General features: G+C 43.0%; 1 protein-coding gene across 7 annotated transcripts in view; it reads left to right on the plus strand.

Moving 5' to 3' along the window:
• Positions 1-21,235, plus strand: part of LOC135921272 (organic cation transporter protein-like) — an 84,395-nt gene that overhangs the window by 47,988 nt on the left and 15,172 nt on the right. For all 7 annotated transcript variants that reach the window (XM_065455587.2, XM_065455588.1, XM_065455586.1 and 4 more), the window contains exons 2-8: positions 5,003-5,441; positions 9,840-9,943; positions 11,009-11,163; positions 13,223-13,391; positions 18,692-18,839; positions 19,402-19,496; positions 20,655-20,869. In XM_065455587.2, the coding sequence (XP_065311659.1) occupies positions 5,003-5,441; positions 9,840-9,943; positions 11,009-11,163; positions 13,223-13,391; positions 18,692-18,839; positions 19,402-19,496; positions 20,655-20,869 (1,325 nt within the window). The remainder of the gene's footprint in view (positions 1-5,002; positions 5,442-9,839; positions 9,944-11,008; positions 11,164-13,222; positions 13,392-18,691; positions 18,840-19,401; positions 19,497-20,654; positions 20,870-21,235) is intronic.

The raw sequence follows: 21,235 nt of genomic DNA on the forward strand, positions 1-21,235 counted from the left end.
GCGTCATATTGTGGCGCAAAATTTTTTTATGTCGTTACCACTGGACTTGTCAAACTATTTTTGATTGAATATTGTGCTAAGAACAAAAGAAAAAGAAAACATTTGTTTTTGGTGATGCTTTGTCCGCATCACCACTTGTGCTTCTTTTAAGAAATCTCCAAAGAAAAAATTTTGATCAATGTAGTCGGCAAATTTTTGCTTCAATTGAAGGTAACCTTACAAATTATCTAATATACTGTGAGCATGGCCTGATCTTTCAGCAACTGTGCTCGCTCATGGCACATTGAAGTTAAGTGAATATGGCATACATTGTCATATTTCCATGTATCTTTATGTACTGTATTGTTGTACCATGCTCTATGATCTTCGTCGCAAGGACTTGTAACATGAAACCAGATTCTGCATTACTGCACAACATTTAATGCCATCCTAAGAGAGCAAATCAGATTAATAAAGAACTCGAAAAATGTTGTGCTATATAAACTGTTCAAGAACATGGTGAATAAGTTAATCATGCTGGCACTATCAGGTGGAATCGTAGGGAAATTGAAGGCAGTTGTTTGGCCTCAGGGGTTTAGGTGACATCTGTACAAATAGGGAGATATAATATAGTTCATTAAAAGGCAGGAAGAGATACAGATAGGCATACAGAATGGTAAGCACAGTGATGAGTTTTTCATGTCAATTCACCGGTCGCTGACATATTGCTGATCAGACTTGGAGCAGATGAGTAAGAACATGAGTGCATGTTGTTTCTTGCTTATCCTTTTTTTTTTTACTTTGCATCGGAGCGCTGTGTGTATGAAGTATCAATGCAGCATTACATATTAAAGAATCGTCATGGCACCCTTCTGCCTCCAGTTCAAATGCAACTGATGACATGACCGGAGAACCAACCTTGACAATTTTTAACAGTGCTTGTAACAGCATGACATTGCTGCAACCAGAAAAAGCAGTTCACTGTTGTTACACGACTTTAATGCATAAATGATGAATGCTAATAGGTTTTCTGCTTCTGGTTGGCAGTTTTCCTTCCTGTGCATGGGTGCACATTAATGTTTAGGCACAGTTTAAGGTAGAAGCTTTTCAAACTAATAGTTGTCATGCAACCATTCGTCTCTTCACAAGTTGTTCACTTAACCTCCTTATGAAATTTATATCCTTTGAGAAGGAAAGCTGTGCAAAAACTGAACATCCTGTTGGGGCCATAACTAAGACCATATTATATTTCACTATATAGGGGTTAGGTTTTAGTTGCTTTGTACGTCATTTGCATCCTGCAACCAAGGCAAAAATTGACATGATGAAACTTTAAATGATAATGCCACTTATCATTAAAATTTGTCATCAAGATGGCTTGCTGAAGACAGGAGTAATATTAAGCACTCAAACAGCACTGAAGTGATCGTGCAGTATGTGAGCTGTGATGAACAAGGGTTTGTCCTTGCACTCTCCAGAAGTGTATGCGCTCTCCAGAAATGTCTGCTGCTTGTGTGTAAAATGCTCGCTGCAGCTCCACTTCAAAGCAGCGAGCATAGTCCTTGGCTATGCTGTAAGATAACACACTTACATGCCATGCAAAGCAGACTTTTCAGTTACCCTTTGAGGCAGTAGTGCTAGAGAAGATAAAATTGTTGTAGATAGCATGCCATCACACGTTTTGCTCCTCTGCTTAGAATACAAGGCACTCCATCTTTTCTCATGCATGAATTCACAGTGGGTAGTTTCAGCATAGCATGAATGTACCAATGTAAACATCTCGAAGTGACTGAGGACTTGCCAAAAACAGCAGTAATAGTAGCAACATCTAGAGATGCTGTGAAAAACTACAACATGCTAGACCGTTAGAAAGTTATAAAAACAACATGCTAGAAAATTGACAAAATTAGCTTCGTGGCGATTGTGGCACTGCTGACACCTTTACCTGAGTGGTTAAGTGGAACACAGATGCAATTTCTGTGCACTGTTTTGAAAAACAGTGTCATATGGGGTCACCGTCGGCATTGTGCCTCACATCTACATCTTCCATACAAATCTGCCGCAGTAAGTCTATGCTGTGGTAAAGCTGTCTGTTACTGCTGTATGTGCAAACGTGGTTTTCCGTAATATCACCTTTTTTTTTTTTTGGAATGGTACCGCTGTTTTGTGTTGACATCTGTTAGTGGGACATTAAAATGTACCTTATCATCTGTAGCACATAACCATCTCTTGGGTGCCCTGTTTTGGCAAAGTTTTGCCAAGGAATTTTTTTACAGTATGTTTGCACTCCAATATCCAGGCACACAGTCTGCTTATGAACATGAAAGAGTGCACTGTCTTATCAAAGTATCATCCAGTGCTATTAGAAGTCACGTTTTTGATAACAAGTGAGAAGAATTGTGGAACAAAATGCATTGAGAAGAAAGGGTCCATCGCAAGGATACTTGATCATGCACTGAGGGAGTTGTAAGTGACTGGAGGGAAAGAATACCATGTGCATATAACACCACTGATGCCCGGAGCTGAAATTTTTTTGTTGGTTTGGGGGGCTGCAGGCTCACTGTATGCGAGTTATTCAGTAACACTCAATTTGGTTGAATAATGATCTTTTATGCTCCATGCAGTACGACAGGACATTACAACAGCATTATCCTATTAGGTTGTTCAAGTTTACATGTAAAGCAAATTGAACCTCATTTATCGATTCGTCAATGTTAAGCATTTAATGATGCCAGCTACATGTTTCATTCAAAAATTTTTTTATTTAATGCTGGGATTTTATGCATCAAAAATGCAATATGATTATGAGGCTCACCATAGTGGGTGACACCAGATTAATTTTGACCCTCCTGAGGTTATTTAGCATGTGCCCAAATCGAACTACACGAGCATTTTTGCATTCCACTCCCATTGAAATGCAGCTGCTGTGGCAGGGATCATACCCACAACCTTGAACTTGGCAGCGCAATGCCATAGCCACTGAGGTACTGTTGTGGTTCCGTACGTCACTTTATGAGGCACTCTCATTGGGCATTCCACTCTGTGCAGTTGATGATTTCAGCAGCATCTGTTCTTTTTTTTTTCGATTGGTTTGTTGGAAGGCGACAATTTTCTCCAGGGTTCAGCATGTAGACTGCAGAAGGGCCACAATTCCTGACCAACATTGCCCCGAGTTAAGACGGTTAACACCTTCAAGGCTGTGGTATATATGCATTAACATTCCATAAAAGTAAACGGAAGGACAGCTACAGCTATTAGTTCAGCTGCTAGAGTGCTCTTCATGGCATGTCTGGGCGGTAGGTCCAGTTTATATATTCAATGCATATTTTATTTTTAATATTGCTACAGCACTTAAGGGTACTCTACATCAAGCTGAAAGTAGTTTGCTCTATCTACCTCTCTGTTCCATTACATTGCAGTGTCATTGTGCCATGATCCACACATTAGTTAACATATGATAGAGACCAGCATATGCAAAATTTTATTGCAACAGTTCAAATCTCAAAACGGGCCTATTCCACTCCACTAGAGCGTGCTTTGTTGCGCTCCGTATGTCATGATGTTGTCTTCGTACTGTCATCATGTCACCAGTGTTGGACATTGCATGCAACATTTTACTGTAACAGCATTTAAGATCTTAAAAAATGGTCAACTCTCACCATCCATTCTTTTATGCTATGGCATGTGTTGCTGTGCCATCATGCTGCCACCATCATCATCATTATGTCGTACTCGAGCTTCCACCACTGTTCTCATTTTCAGTGTGTCATCATGCATACAGTTTGGCAGTTTGCATTGAATTACAGATGCATTATGCAATTTTGCTGGCATTGGACAGAGTTTAAGTGAGCCACTGCTGTCTCATAAAGATATTTTGGAGCTGGAGTAATCACTGAAATGTGCTCATTTATTTCATGCCATTTGTAGTCCACAAATTTTAAATTCATCTTTACCTGAGCTTTTCTCGTTGCCAATACAATGTTTCTGTTTCATTTTGCTTACATTGTGTGCTTCCCTAGATGTGTGTTCTCACCTTTTCTAGTGTCTTCAACCATATGCATATTATACCTGACTGGTCACAAATATTTATGAGTGTTGGCAGTTTGTAAGCTACACTGACAGCTTTCTTTTAAAGATCTTCTCATGGATGCAACACAATTCTGCCAGTTCAGCAGATTAATGATAGAGGCAGACATTACACATGCAAAAAATTACAATACACAATTATATGACCGATAAATAAAATTATTATTCGGAATTAATACTTAAAGGTGCATATTGTGAATGTGGAATTGATGTGAGAGAGGACTCTAGGCACGTTCACATAGCAGTCACAGTACCTTGTGTTTCAAGATATCCATCTATAAACTATAGTGTAGTGTGAAGAGACTACAATTTATTTTGAAATACCTTCACATTACACATATAATTTTGCATTGAAACCTTCCTTGTGAATTGTGTGAATTGACTGTGGAACATCAATACATTTCATGAAATATTTTAGGGGAAGAGATCTTGAAAGTGGTGCTAGCTAGGTCTTTCTGAAAGGACATATCACAAACACTGGCCAGATTTGCTTCTGCAGTTGCAAAATGGGCCCTAAAGTCATTAATAACCTAATAAGTGGAACTTTGAGAATTCGCTAATTGCAAGTTGTGACTCAAAGTGGAAGCAATGTCGCACTCAAGTTATCCTTCTGAAAAAGTGACCTTTCACCATCTGCCACATACAGTTCTCTGTAAGTGTAGTCAAAACGAATTATAGAAGTCTACAATGCACTTGTGAGGTCTAGTCTGTGCTGTATGCAGAAAATTACTAGCACTTGTTTGTATTGTACTTCACTGAATGGGAGCATTTAGTCTGTGGAACTATTTGGTCTATATGGTGCAGGCATTTAGCATTCTATGTGAACAAAAATTGTGGAAGTGTCCAGCGTTCTTTCTCCACAAGAAAGATGTCGAAACAGCTAGCCCATTGATTTTTTATTCTGTATTCAAGCATTGCCATCCTTCCCTATTTACAGGTCCCCTGGAGCAGGGGACGGAAGTGCGGAAGAGAGCGAGCAGTTAGTAGAGACCATCTGCAACGGAGGCTCAACCACACACAAAGCCATGCTCAAAGAGGAGAAAGTTGAGCTGACCAGCATCTTTGGGGCATATGGTCCATTCCAACGGATCGTGTTCCTCTTTGCTGTCACAATCAGCATGTTTGGGGCATACCACAACCTCATTATCACTGCTGTGGCACCAAAGATTGACCACTGGTGTGCAAGGCCTGCTGGCCATGGCTATGAAAACATGACGGATGAGGAGTGGAAGGAGCTGGCAATTCCCAAGGAGACAAGACAAGGCGTCGAGCGCTACAGCCAGTGCCAGAGGTACGATTTTGAAACCAATGCCACGGTGAGCTGCAACTCCTGGGAGTATGACCGCTCTATTTACAAGAACACCATTGTTGATCAGGTGAGCATGTTGGTTGAAAGGAAACTAGTTCCCAGAAGTGAGCAGTAGTTAGAAAGTTTTGCTTCAATGGAGAAAGACGTGCACTGGCAGAATAAACTCCCCATTTGTACAGCACAGCAGCAAAAATCTAAGCACAAGTTAACAGCGATTGGAGCAGTAATATTGCCACATGCAGCACTGCAGCTGACGACTAGCAGATAGTAAGAGTGGCAAACTGTCTCAAAGGTAGTTCAGCAGGTAGTTACAGCTTCAATTAGATTGTTTTTCGCTTTGACGGCCGGTCAGCATACCAAAAGTGAAACCAAAAGATTGTAATATGTATTCGTGATTGCTCGCATGCTGTAGTAGATAACTGCCAACCTCCCCTGTGCTGCGAATATAACAGCTCAATGACCTTGCCACTAGCCTCTTACTGCACAACAGTGCTGTGTATTTCAATTTCACTGCCCTGGCCTCTGGTCACTTGTGCTAATCTTTTTCCATTGTACCTATGCAAGCAGGCAACAGGATAATATCACACAAACGAAAGCACTGAGAAAGACAAATGTTTGGGGGTGACTACAGAGGCAAATTTGTAGGTGGGCTACCGCTGCCATAAAAAACACTTGCTTGGCGGTCATAGCAGCCATAGCAGTGGTCTGATGAATGGAGAAGTGTCCTTTCAGCCACTACACATTGTGAAATGTCCTCTAGTTTTTGAGTATTTGTAACATTACCTAGTCATTTCAGGGAGTTCTTTTTTCTCATAGTACAGCTTTGCTTTGTATCTGCTGCAGCTCTTCAATCGGCTTTGACCTCATTTCATCTGCCAGAGTGCTCCTGTGCTGCAGTTTCGTGCAGCATATGTGTTAAAGCTACCCATTGTTGCACTTGTTGAAACATGTGTGCTGCAGAATCCAAAACCCTCTTTCATAGAAAGCTGTCAAAGTCAGTCTTGGAAGTGCTGACATGTAATGCGCACGGGTACCACTAGCAGGAAAGTAACATTGCTGAAAACTAGAAAATGCACCACTTCCAACCCAGTAGCAGCTGTGTCCATGTGCATTTAGGTAACAGTAGCTTAAGATTATTTTTTACCCCAGATTTGCTGATTTGGGTAGCAGCTCCACATCTAGTTCGTTTTTCCCGGCAACCACTGCAGCAAATTTGATGAGGTTTGTTGCACTTAAAAAAAATGTAAGATCTAGTGACTGTTGGTTTCGGATTTTTTATTTAGGCCGTTAATTTTTTTATTAAAAATTGACAAAAATTGAAAATTTTAAGAAAATGAAACTATCAAGTTTACTGCTCTGTAACTCGGCAAGGAAAAAATTATATCACAATTTTATGAATTACATCTGATGGTACATCTAAAGCGGACAAAGTTGATGTCTTACACATTAATCTAGAATAAATCAGTAATATGGAAATACGGCTTTTGCAGAACCCCTGTACACAACATAACAAATTCACATAAGATATAAATATACATATAAAATTTGTCCGCTTTGCGTGATCTAATGAATGCCATTTACAGAACCATGCTATCTGTTATTGATGCAGAGCTATTAATTTGTAAACTCCGTGCTACTGTTCTTTTTTTTTCGAACTTACAAATTTTTGAAAATCTTTTTTAACAGTATTCAGGCCTTAAATCGAAATTTCGCTTCCAGCAGTCACTAGAATTTAGCTTTCTCTTTCAAATGCAATAAATTTCATTAAAATCGGTCCAGGGGTTATCTAAGAAATACGTTTTTGCATTTTACATCTATTTGAATAGGTCACATCAGAGTTGGGCGCGAGCTAAAGCTTCTTCTTAATAGCAGAAATTGGCACATAGTGCATGCATGTTGTTCATAGTAGTGCAGTGAAGGCCAAAGCTGCACTTTGCAAGCCACACTTGTTTTTTTCTTGCGTCTGCTTATGGCTCGCTTATGGCTTGTCTGCTTATGGCTCGCTATTCGTGCCAGCTGTTCTGCCACGAATAGATGGTTCTTGATCTAAGTAGTGACTATGCGTTTCTATGAAGAAGATAAGCATTTTTTTTATTGTTGCTTGTAGCAGACAGCACGATGCTTGTCCTTAAGTTGGTCTACTTGAAGAGGTGGATATTACTTGCAAAATAAATCAAAATACATGTCAAGTAATTAGCAATAATTAACAAAAATTCACTAATGTAGTTTTAACTAATTACCTTATTGCAATCGCAATGACCTTATTATGTATTGCAATTTACAAATTGTAGACGGTGAGACTGCAAGGCATATCCACTTGAAAGGAATTCGGTGGATGTCCGGAATCGATTATGCTCAGATGACTGGCTTCGAATACTGCATTGGACTCGATCACCTTGACTCTGTGCCAAGCATGCTGTCTTGAACCAGTTGCAGTAATGCCGTTTCTTATAGACACTGGCATTACTTGTGCCGAATTGTCTATCATGTTATCCTGGCTGATGCATGCTTTCATATTCTTTTTAATGTATAAGGCCCTGATACGACATCCACGCATTGCTGCACTTTTGTCCCAAATAGGCAACCACACCAACTTCTCCAACTAACACTATTATAATGTAGAAAGTACGGTGGCGACAGTGCATGGCAGGGTGTTTGGTACCGAGGGTGCACAGGCACATTATAGAATGGAGCAAGCACAGCTTACAGGAACATGGGTCTGACGTACCAGAGAGTGCAAAAATGCTAAACGGGTATAGTGAAGCATTTGAAATGACTTGTGCTTAGCAAAGAAATTGCATCGGATATAGCAAAGCATTTGCAAAGTCTTTGGTAGATTTCTCGCATTGGCAAAACAGACACCTAGGACTTCTGCAAGGTTTGAGAACTCCATTATACAGCTTTTCCGTCTTTGATGTACAAGTTGCTTGGCTTCGCATACATCTCTGCAGGCTTTTTCTCTATCTTCTACGTCAGCAGAGAACACATTCCATTTTGCACAAATAAATAGGTTGTTAATGTCTGTTGTTTTTCAGTAGTATTTAGAACGCCTTTCACCTTCTGCACAACTGTCTGAACTGCAGTCATGTTGCTTATTGTGTGCTAATAGAGGAATGTGTTTGCTGTTGTTTCATTTTCTTTACCTCTCTTATTTTTGGATATTTGGATATTAAAAATTGCTATGCTTTTGCAATGAAAGGCATGTGACAGCATTCTTTTTATTTTGTTCGGTTAACACACATTTCCCAGCCATCTAAAACTATTGAAAGTCTCATTGTGAGAGGATCATTACTTATGCTACAGATGTTTTAGCCACCTTTCAACAGTAGTGTGATGCAGTGCATGATTCTGGCTGTTGCATGGTGCAACCTCACCACTGCATCTGTGAAAGAGCACACTGCAATTTGTCCACCTTATTGCCAAGTAAAATACTTTCTTAGTTCACTACCCTCGCTACATGCTGTAGATCTGAGTTCGTTCTTGTTTCATACATTCACTTGTACATGACACACTGATAATCGCATGTGACTTCAGTGCTGCATATAAATTTTTACAACTAAGTACGTATGAGCGATAGCAGAGTGTGCCTTTAGCTAGGTCTGTGAAAGTTGGTCTGGTATGCTCCATGTCAAAAGTATGCACACGACTTTCAGTATGAGGGAGCCAGGCATAAAATAATGTTGAGTTCATGTGGCACTCGCCCTATAAACTTTTGTAGCAGTCGATCTCAAACAGGGACCGGAAGGTATTTGCGAAGTCAACAGAGCCATCACTGCTAAGGAATCCTTATCCCTTTACAACTGGATTAAAAAGTGACTGTCACCCAATAAATAACTGTCATGTACTAATCACTAAAGCTATTTAATCTACACACCATCACCACATCTGCAAAGCAGCACCAACCCTTGAAGTGAGTGGTAGCTAACTTGGTCGGCAAAAGCCTGTATCCAGTGGTTTTACTGATTGTGATTCTCTTACTATCGTGTAAATATCCAGTGTTGCAGTGTAGTGGATCTAGAAATAAGTTTTGTCAGATTGTTCCTTCATGTACATCATTAAAACAAGTCTGATTCATGGTCGGAATCAACTGCAGTGCCTGTCTCTTCAGAAATGGTCAGCCACACCACCCCTGACTATTACATTTGCCCCTGGTTTCTCTGGTAGTTATCTGTCGCATTTATTCTATAGAACCACTCATCAAGGTTGCACAGGAACGAGAAGTGCTGTGGTAATGCTGCCACACACATCAGCAACTGCTTAGCATGTGTGAATCTTGACCCGCATGCATCTGACAGATGCCATAGGTGCCTGTTCTGAATATTTGCTTGATAGCACTAGTGCTATGCGCTGCTGCATTGTAGGCATGCCCTGGAGCACAGCAGCCCTGCATATCTCTGCTGGCTGGCACTGTGCTTCCATGTGTTCACTTTGTGAAAGTGCATGTCGTGGCGATGGTATCACGCAGTGGGATCTCGTGTGTTCAAGCAGCTGGCTTATCTCTCTCAGCCAATCTGTGTACATGGCAGGCTACATGACATCCATGATCATTTTTGGACAACTCTCTGACAGGTGAAGAACCTACCTTGCCTTGTGCCTTGTAAATGTTAAGTTTTTTACTTGCTGAAGGCTTGGGGAAATGGTTCTAGGTGTTTCTTTGACAAGCACAGTAATTGCAGCTCTTAAATGCTACAGCAAAGGAACTCTTCTCAAGTGCATGTTGTTCTCAGTGGCACGTGCAGTTTTCATTAATTTTGCATGCAAGGACAGAGAGTATACTTTGCTCAAGGTATATTTCTAAAGCGACCTGTCTGCTGATCTTGCTCAGATGCAACCACTAGAATTGCGATATCATAGATACACAGTTCTAACTCTAAAGGGCTTCTGTACTTTCATCCAAATATGTAAGTCACTTTGCCTTGACTAACAATAGCTGGAGTGCTGATTTCTTTCTTTCTTGTGTTTGAACTCTTGTGGTGTATGATGAATGAGCAGCACAATGTTGCAGAAAGGCGGCAGATCGGACGAGTTAGTGTTCCATGGTAACAATAAAATTCAAACAGCGCTAGACGACAGGACCAGAAAGAGGAGGAGTGCCGTGTTCAGTGCCGTGTTTGTCTCCTCCTCTTTCTGGTCCTGTCGTCTAGCGCTGTTTGAATTTTATTGGCACAATGTTGGCTTGGCATTATGCTTATCTGCTTTAGATCAGAGACATGCAAAAGGTAAAAAGCTGATGCAGTAATTTGCCGAGCAGCAGCGTCAATAAGCACTTCATTACTGTGCTGTGCAGTTTCTTTTATACAGCTTCAACAGCAAAATGTAGCTCCCTTCACCTTCTGACTTGCACTAAATTTTTGTGCTTGTTGCTTTAGCAGTAGACGATTGGGTGTTCTGCTAGGAGGTTAATGATGTGCTCAGATTATATTGAAGGACATTTGATAACTGTGTACACACATTAAGTGCTTTTGCTACTTTAGCATGACCTTGTTTTCTTGCTTGCTTTGCCCCAGTTCTTCTGAATTGAAAATCTCTTGTTTTGAGGTTCAGAACTACTCTGTTCCTGGCAACATGTGTGTGGGCATACCGGCGAGTCACTTTTATACAAAATGTGTGACCTGGTGCCTGGCACATTTACAGGGTGGGAAGACGCACAGTGATATGCATTGCCCTTTCCATTCTGCTCACTGCTGGCTTCTCAACACTCCTCTCCCGGACCTTCATCACCTTCATTTCCCTGCGCTATTTCGTCTCACTTGGCGTTTCTGGAGTGGGCGCCACATCATTCGTTCTGTGTAAGTGTGCCAGCATTTCATGGCTTGAATCTGAAAAATTGCACTACCATGCAGCACAAAAGTATGTGTTTTGGCAGGCTGAACTGCAACGCATAAACACGATGAAATAACAACCGGAAGTAAAACACCTCTTGCACTCAGTTGGTCAAAGCTGCCATGTGGCACCTTTGTGAAATTGGTCACTAAAGGTGCTCTGCTACCAAAACTCTGCATCTGAACAAATAAATCACATCATTCTGACACATACATACATTGTCAAAAATAGGATCAGTAATTTGCAGCTTTGCTTTCTTTTTTTTTCTCTCTCTCCTATTCGTCTTTCATTTCAGCCCAATAGTTAGTTGTTCACATCTTGGCAGGTTCAAGCGTGGGGGCATGCGCGACTTTCACGTGTCCCCTGATATGTTGTTTTCCCGCGTAGCTCCCGTCTCCTGTAATTCGGCTTCGCCGCGCAGATTGGTGCCAGCAGCAGTTGGTCTGGTTGAAGTGCATTGCGAGAGATGGCGCGAGTGTGGCTCTGCAATATGCCACCTAACAGCGGGGTTACTTGGGCGCAAAAAGGAGAAAGCTCTTCCTCTTTTGGCTCGCGGTCGGCGAGCGGCACAGACGTTCTGCTCGTGCGCCGATCCATGCTTCTGTGAGACCGTCTCGTGAGGCCTACCTCGGAATGGACGAACACCATCGTTCGAACACGCCACCGTTCACATGACCGTACGCGCGAATGACCAGGCGTTGGTGTCCAGCATGGGGTGAACATATTTGCTCGTTATCCGGTCGTGGTGAGTCGGACTTCCGCGATTTGTCGCGCGCCCATCGGCATGTTTTGTGGATAGCAACTCGGCTAGCCGGCATCGATCTATGAAAGGTACAGTAAATGCCCTTGTGATTGTTTCCACTACTGTGTTGTCGTTGCTTTGTCCCAAGAGCACAGGTGAGAACCCCACAAGTGTGACTTGTAGTGTAAGCATCAGTAGCAGTGTATGACGGCATACGTGCAGCTGTTCATTAATGATTTCAGAGCTACACATACATCAGGAATCAGCAGCGTTTGTAAATGTTTATAGTACAGCGCAAATAGTGCACAGCCCCAGTTTCAATGTACATTACTCCAAACCTGCAGAGAAATGCATTGGCAATCCTGATATCATTTTCACACAAAGCCTTCCTTAAGTGCTGTGGGAAAAAGCTATGCGGAACACTGATGCATGTTGTTGCTGATCTTGGGATACATATCTCGAAATTGGTGCTAGTTGCAATTGAGACTCCCTACAAGCTGGATATGCCAATGACTGGCTACAATTCTGCAATTGCTACATGTGTCCTAGCACAAGTAAATTAAATGTGAATTAGTGACAATGAGTAACTCTTACTGAGTTACTCGGTGATTATCACAGATTTACTGACACCGACTGCAGTTGATTATGCACTTCCAGTGCAAACACATTGTCTTCTCTGCAGGCCATTATCTAGAAAATTGGATTAAACATTTTAAAAGAATTGTTGTGATGTCCAGTGTGCTGAAAAATATTTACATATTTACCCTGTTTATACATGTTCAGCTGTACAAGCACATGCTAGTTAGATGCAACCATTAAATCTAAAGTAGCAAAATATGTAAGGTAGACGGAACATACTCCTTGGCTGAATTGCATTCATTGCAATAAAATGTTTTGTTATGAGAGAGGACATGAAGAGTCTTCTTTGGTGTCATGTTTGGTAGCAGCTGATTCACTTAAATAATATATACCCTCCAGCAAATAAATAAAATGCAATAGTATTTTATTAGTATGATATAGCATACAAAAGTATGCAATAAATGCTTGAAATGCAAGTGACTCAAATGTTTGTGTATGCAAACACAAGATTTTACCCACCTATTTTCGTAAATATTGATTTTTTTTTCTTGGCCAGTGGTTGGCAACTTTCCCTGTCTGTTGGTGAGCAACCAACGTGACTTCATGCATGCAATAGCAGTATCTTCGTAGTACTAGAATATGTACTAGTATGGCACCATTAGTACCAATACGGCTACCACATAAAACGACTTCTTCCAATGCAGTGATGGAGGTAACGGGTCCAACCACACGGTCCTTCTTTGGCCTGGCTTATGAATTCGGCTGGGCCACAGGCTACCTGGTGCTGGCACTGGTTGCCTACCTCATCAAAAACTGGTTCTATGTCCAGCTGGTGGCTATGATAGGGGCACTTGTACTCATCATCGGCTTCTGGTAAGCTGGCCTCCCGGGCAGGCCTTAGAGTTCCTTGTGTTTACCCACTTAAATGGCCTAGTGAGTGTGGTGCTCTGCTGCTTCAGTGCAAGATTCCAATTCGGAATCCCAGCTGCAGTTTCATTATAAAAGGGGTGGCATGGAAAAACACTCTTATGTTAAATAAATCAATTCTACAAGACTGCAAGACAGAAGGAGTGTCATGAAATGAAAAAATCTTCATCTACTAGAGAATAGCAAGAAGCTACAAGGGAAGCTCACATGGGTTTCCTTTGTATAAAGGCTTCACAGTTGAAGAAAAACTTGTTCTCGTCCAGGGATTGTACCAGAGCCAACACTTTTTGCAGGTGGTTGCTCTGCGATCTGAGCCAACCAGAAGGCTAGCAGTTGGCAGCACAAGGCCAATTAATCTTTCACATCTTTTAAGTGCAGCAAATTTTATTCAAAATAATTCAACAGTAGCCAAATAAGAGCATTTCAGTGCATTTCAGTGCTTGGCATGTGTTAAGACAAGCTGGGTTAGAGCTAAAGCTTCTGTAGGGAAGACGACTGCTATGTGCTGCAGCCCATCCCCATCCCTTTGCAAAGGGCATAAGGTTGTGGCTTTGGAGCCTTGAAACCTTGATGCAAATGGTTCTGTATGCAGTTATTCACTTGCCTCATATTTGACGAAAGTGCCACAGTTTCTGTTCACCATGGAATTACACAGCCAAACTCAGCCATCCATCATGCCTGTCAATGCCAGTGAGACTCCTCTGCTAGCTTTGCCAGCCCTTGTTTGTGCCGATGCTTTGCGTCAGTTGTATCCTGCCATCTTCACTGGTGGCACCGATTACAATGTGAAAGTTTAGCTGTCATCTTACAAATGAGCAAGCACCCATGACAAATGGGACCACACCACAAAGCTATAGTTGTCACCATGAAGCTCAACAATTGTCATCATTTACTTAATGGGTCTGGCTAATCTGTGGTTCTGAAACCACAAAGCCTATCTTCACATGTGAGCCACCCTCAAATCTAACTTTAAGAAAGACTTTGGCCATCCTACCACGTGTAAACTTTGCCCAGAACAATGCCTGTAAAGCCAGTCCCAGCAACCTGGTGAGACATTCAACAGGTACACGGAGGACATTGTCAGCCAGCCTCTGTACACGTCTCAATACATCAATGATGGTGACAGACAAGGTACATCACGTCATAAATTGCATTGCCAACAACACGTTTTGATATGCTCCCGTCCAGGAACACTGGCACTGTTGTTGAGATTGTTGATCCTTGCCAAATATTTGATGAGCTCCACAGACACTTTCTCACGCAGCACGCTTCTGTGCTCAACAAAGCCCGCTTGAGCATCGCCACTGCGCCTGACCTTAAGTCCCTGCTGTCACAAACAGGAGAATCTCTCGCCAACTGTCTCTGCTGTTCCCTGCTACGCATCCACCTTGATCTTTGGCTCCACACCTTTGGCAGGTAGTACATGATAAGCTCTGCTCTTGGCACGAGGATGGCAGTGCAGCAGCAGCACACAGCATTTGTCTTCGCTACACTTCCTCTTGGTTAGGGTGGCTTAGGAGGCTTGCAGAAACGTCTTCAATAAACTTTTTATGGCTGATAAAACAGCAGTTGTCTTGCACTTCAGCCAAGTGTTATTGCTTTTCTGGCTCAACTACTTCCATTATATACTGACTGCTTGCTTCACTAAAGTGGGAAGTTGTAATTCAATAGGAGCTCTGTAGAAATTGAATAATTGTTCAAGGCATGCTGTATCATATGGTGTTCACTTTTATGGCCTCTTCGAGGCCATAAAAATGGACACCATATGAAGATATGACATGTTTTGTCTATTAAACTGTTTGATAAAAAAAACTTGAAAATTTATTGCCTGTACAGTGGAACCCCAGTTGTATGTCCCCCGGTTTTGCGACGACCTGGGTTTTATGACAGATTAGCACAGTCCCGGCGAAGTCCCCATAGAAGCAATGCATTAAAAACCCCGATTATCCGATGCAGTTTTATGCCTGACCCACATTATACGACGACCCTCGCGAAGCGCGGGACAGAACGGTGGACGAAAGAAAAGTGCCGCAGGTCTCTTTCCTCGCTCCATCTCTCCGCATGCGTGTACCATGCCGTGTACCGCATTGAAACTCCGCTGGTAGCTCGACGTCGGTGCCGTGCCGAAAACCTGCCCAGCGTAAGACTGCAACTCCACTTTTGAGCATAAAGTAGCTAGGGCTTCATCCAAGTGGTCTGGACTGCGCCGTGAGCCAGGGCTTTCATTGATGGCTAGCAAACCTAACAAAAAACTGCGCGCGTTACACTTGGGTGGCACCTAAACATCACGTTGTTGATGAATTCCTCTTGCAGCGTCGATCTTCAATTGCTGGTGCTGGCAGCGCGTGCCTGACTTCATGCACTCGTTTAGGGTGCAGTAACACTAGGTCGACGCAAGACCGACAAGACGCTCATGCCAATGATTTATCATTTATTCAGTACAGTGGGTCATCGAAACCATTTTATCATACCAGGCGGACAATGACGTAAACGCCGAGCGCCAGTTGTCTTGCTGCAACAAGCTTTCTTGTCGGTGGCACCGACAAACTCAGCGTGCAAACAATTGTTCGACTTAACCCCGCGCAATCGACCCTCGAACCGACAGGATAGCGACAGCGCCTTCGCATGTCACCTTGACAGCGCTTGACACCGCTTGACTAGTTTGCTCTGGCGCAGCTTTCTTCCCTGCCTTGTCTCATCGTTCGTTTCTCTCTCCCCCACCAGCAGTTGCCCGCGACGCTCGCTGTGCTGAAATAGCACCTTTTCTTCTCCACAATCACTTTCTCCCTCTCGGTGGCGTTGCCTCTCATCACGTTGAGGAAGCGTTTCTCTCCCCCCACCAGCAGCCGCCCGCGACGCCCGCTGTGCTGAAATAGTGCCTTTTCTTCTCCACAATCACTTTCGCCCTCTCTTCTCGGTGGCATCACCTCTCATCGCGTTGGGGAAGTGTTTCTTTCCTTCCAGTTTCCAGCAGCAGACCGCCGACAAGGTAGCGCGGAGGGGCCTAGGTTTATCGCACTTGTTCTTCGCTGTAATCCTAGCGACCAGTGTGCAGCAGAGGTTTTGAGTTGTGTGGAGCAACACGACGCACGATTTCCTGAAAGCGGACAGTTCTGTCGCTCGGCGATAAGCTCAATATTATCGAGGAAGCGGAAAATCAGCATGGAGCCACGAAAGCCAGCATTGCCCGGGACCTTCAGATACCCGAATCTTCACTTAAAATGATCCTGGCAAACAAAGTGGTGATATTGCGTAATGCGAACAAGTTCTGGCTCAAGCGGAAAGCGGCAAAAGGAGGACAGCATGAGAAGTTTAAAAAAGTTCTCGTCAAGTGGCTACATCATGCACGGAGCTCTGCGATCAACGTTGATGGCGCCATTCTAAAAGAAAAGGCGGACCTTGTGGCATTGCATCTGGGCATCGACGACTTTCAGGCATCGAACGGGTGGCTGTATCGCTTAAAAAAAACGAAACAGGATTGTGCACAGCGGCTCCTGTGGAGAAAGCACTTCCGTGGACGTTTCAATGGGGAACGAGTGGATAGAGTCGCTGCCAGGATGATTGCTGCATACAAGCCCTGCGACGTTTTCAACACCGATGAGAGTGGTATTTTTTAGCGGATGCAGCCCGAGCAAACCCTTGCGTTTAAGGGTGACAGCTGTCATGGTGGCAAGCGTAGTGAAGAGCTTGTGGTGGCACCATACTGTGCTAACGAGGACAGTTCTGAGAGGCAGCCCGTGCTCGTTGTTGGAAAGTTTGCACAGCCATGGTGCTTTAAGAACTTGAAGAAGCTGCCGTGCAGCTACAACTTCAACAAAAAGGTGCGGATGACGTCTTCGTTCTTCAGCAATTTTTTGCAGCAGCTGGATAACAAAATGGGTGCTAAGGCGAGGAAAATATTTTTTTTTCGTGGACAACGCACCGTGCCACCCACCCGATACGTCCAGCCTGAGGAACATAAAGGTTGTTTTTTTTCTGCCCAACTGCACAAGCCGGCTACAACCGTTGGTTGCTGGCATCATTAAGTGCGTCAAGCAAGGGTACCGGAAGCGGTTAGCGCAGCGTTGGCTGGCGGCTATGGAGCACAGTGAGTCGGAAAAAAAGATCACTGTGCTCAACACGATGCATTTAATTGCCAGTTCATGGAATGCAGTGTCGCGATGCACAAACGCTAACTCGTTCAAACACTGTGGCTTTAAGCGAGAGACTGCGTCCTCTGCTGGGGACGCAGCAGAGGATTGACCTCGATGCTGCTCAAGGCCGATGCAGGCTTTGCCAACGACGATTTCAAGGTTTAAACCTCACCACGACCTTCGCCGAGTACGTGGAGGCCGACGACAGCATTGCGATCTGCAGCAAGGTGGCGCTGGATGACACCATCGAGGAAGCTTAGCCTTGTCTCGACACCACTGCGACATCGGACGAGGACAACGACGACGCCACAGATGCCATGCCTGTGCCTACCACGTTCGCCGAGGTGCTATGGCACATAGACGGCATCCGGAGCTTCATCTGTTCACGTGACGCCACAGAGGACCTCCTTTTGCACATTGCCCAACTCAAGTGAAAGCTCTTGGTTCACGGATCAAACAAGGTCCAAAAGAAACTTACCGACTTTTTTCAAAGTTTTCGCCGGCTGGCGGGAATCACGGCAGTGGGCAGTGGAGTACCGTAAAGGTTCGTTCGAATAAAGCATGATTGGTACCTGTACTGCAGCATTAATTCTTATCGCATTTACTTTTCTAGTGATTTGGGTTTCCAAGCCCTGCACAGTATGTTAGTAGTTTATATTAAAGTTTCTTGTAAATCTGTCATGCAAAATAAGTCGTATTTTTATAGACATAATTTATGTTCGGTTTTTACGACGCCCGCATTTTACGACGCTTTTTCGCGGCCCCAAGAAAGTCGTATAATCGGGTTTCCACTGTACTTGTTTTAAAAAGCTAAAGCAATAGCATTAACTTACAAGAAATTAGGGCCTATTGCCTTATGCAAAAGTTTGACTCCATGTAAAGCAGGAAGCAATGCAATATCGCCTTGACACTTGTATTATGCCAAGGGCCCTGTGAAAATCAACCGTGGCCATAGCTCCTTAAACTTTTCTCTATGGCTGTCGCTTTTCATCTACACAATTATTTCAGCATGCGCACTACTGAATTTGTAAAATGCAATTTCATCTGCAAGTTGAGATGACCCATGAGCATTTGGTCAGAGTTTGAAGCATTCAGCAAGATGGTCCTTTTCAGGGTTCTTCCAGAGTCTCCACGATGGCTCATGGCCAACAAGAAGTTCGATCAAGCTCACAAATTGATCATGGAGGCCGTGGAACGTAACGAGAAGGACAAGGAGGAGGCTGAAATCAAGTATGAACAGCTGAAGAAAGAGTTTGAGAAGGTGCATACTGCTCCTTTAATCGTTGTTGGGGAAAAATATTATTACCTTATCATTTTGAAGCACCGGTTCAGGTGAATGGCATGTTTAGTTACCAGTGGTGTACATCCATGCTCTCTTATTATCTTATCTTGAGGAAAAAACGATGTCACAACAAAGCCATATAGGTATGAGTGTACAGCACTTTTGCAAGTCCTAAAAAAGAAAAAAGGCTATAATTGCAAGATAACAAATTTTATCAGACTGTCATCCCACTTTCCCACAAACACACGCATGAACATGCCCACGAAACATGCTGGCACTTCTGCACTGACAAAACTTAGCTTGCAGTAAGCTGATCAATCGAGAGCTGATCAGTATGCTATCTCTCCTTGCCGATGTGTTGCTTCTGGAACTTAAGTGCTACCAGCAAACAATCAGTATCAGGCTCCTACATCATTTTGTCTGCTGTTATGTATACTGAATCTACATTTTTGTACTTCAAGATGGTTAACTTGTTATCTTAGTCATTTTATGCACTTCTCAGTAGTTTTGACTTGACGGCCTTGCCCATCTGACCATGCAGGAGCAGCCAAAGCATGTGTTTGGCAAAGCAACAGTATTTGACCTGCTCAAGACGCCCGTGCTCAGGCGACGAACTCTCATTCTCTACTTCTGCTGGTGAGAGCTCCTTTTGATCCACTTTCTCTCCAATGCATACTCATAGGCATGGAGTTCCTTGCATCGGCAGCACCATGCTCAACGAAAATTCAACACTGTACAACTAGGCGCTACTACACCAATGCGTGTGTTGCCACAGCAATCATTGTGCATGAGCAGAGAACCACCCTCATGGGCGCGCACTCTGGCACCTCTAGGGTACAGCTTTGACATTGCTTGTGCACCAGAATGCCAAGACAGGTGGCCAACGTTGGCCTATAACGGCCACTGAAAAATAGAAGAGGCGTTGGCGATGTTGGAGCACATTTTACAGCGTGAGTTACGCCGGCTGAATTGTGTTGCTATATTACAGAAGTCATTTGTTCGTCGCCCTGACATCAACGAGTCTGACGCGCTTGCATGTGTGTGCGTTACGCTGGAGTATAACTTGCCCTTAAGGGAGGCAGATACTGAACTTAGTAAGTTTCGAAACATTTAGTGAAATACACTAGTGAGCAACAGTGGCCAAAAAGTACGAAAAAGTACTTTAAAATATGTATCTTCATCCTGGCATGCCAAAAATGAAACTTTAACTTCTATTTTCTCATGTAGTGATCAACCTATCAGCGCGAAATGAATTAAAATGAGGTTTTTGAGGAATACTTATCACTCTACAGTAATTTAGTGTTTCTCTTTAGTGTATCTTTAATTCGCTAGTTCTTTTGTAAAAATTGTGAGAAAAATACACTGTTTCTTTTTATTCTAGCGAATTATCGCACATTACATCCAGATTCAACGAATCTACTACAAATGCAGTTTATCTTTTATATTCACCCAGAATAATAATAAATCACATCTGCTATAAAAAGAAGACTTTTCCTCAGCTTACACATAAGGTATTAGCACAATTATCTGAGCAGATGGTAACGAAAGCAACTGATAGCACTGAGGGATATGTTCCGATACTGAAACTCAAATGTACATTGCAAACTGAGTCATCTTCGGTAAACAAAGCAGAAAAGACTGTGACCTGGATGAGTACAGATCATCTTTAACGGTACAATGGTACAAACAGCCGAGTGCAGCTTGAGCTTAATAATTAAAGAGTTTGCTTTTCACTTTCCTATGAACACTTTGCCTTGTTTGGATTTCTAACGGATTCTTATTTCACATGTCCAGGTTCGTCAATTCATTCACCTACTATGCCATGTCACTCAACACTAATGATCTCGGAGGCAACCCATACCTCAACTTTGCAATTGCTGGTGCTGTGGAGTTTCCAGCCTACGCTATCTCTATTGTGGTAATCCAGAAGATGGGACGACGTTGGTCACAGAGTGGATGCATGCTGCTGGCTGGGATAGCCTGTATCGTCACCATCTTCTTCCAAGGAAGTGAGCGTCTCCCTCTGTTGTTCAGAACTATACCTGCCACAACAATTCATTGGCTGTGGTAGTGTTTCCTTAACTGTAAATCACAATCGACGAGGACTGCCAAGTTCCCTTGCAGGAAGTCTGGGCATTTGGTTACAAATAAACGGCGCGAGAAAAGACGAGGCCATAAAGACGACAGGACCAGTGGCGTCTCTCTTTTTTTTTTTTGTCCTCATCTTTTGCTCACACTGTTAATTTGTTATCATAAGCGACCAACTAACCCTAACGAACACTGCTAATTACATCTGGTTATTTACAATTTTTGGCAAAGCAACCAAATTTGCCTATAACGTTACAAATTTATTTCATTTGTATAAATCAGCTCTT

The sequence above is a fragment of the Dermacentor albipictus genome, chromosome 5 (assembly GCF_038994185.2).
Source record: "Dermacentor albipictus isolate Rhodes 1998 colony chromosome 5, USDA_Dalb.pri_finalv2, whole genome shotgun sequence".
In the NCBI taxonomy this organism is placed as follows: domain Eukaryota; kingdom Metazoa; phylum Arthropoda; class Arachnida; order Ixodida; family Ixodidae; genus Dermacentor; species Dermacentor albipictus.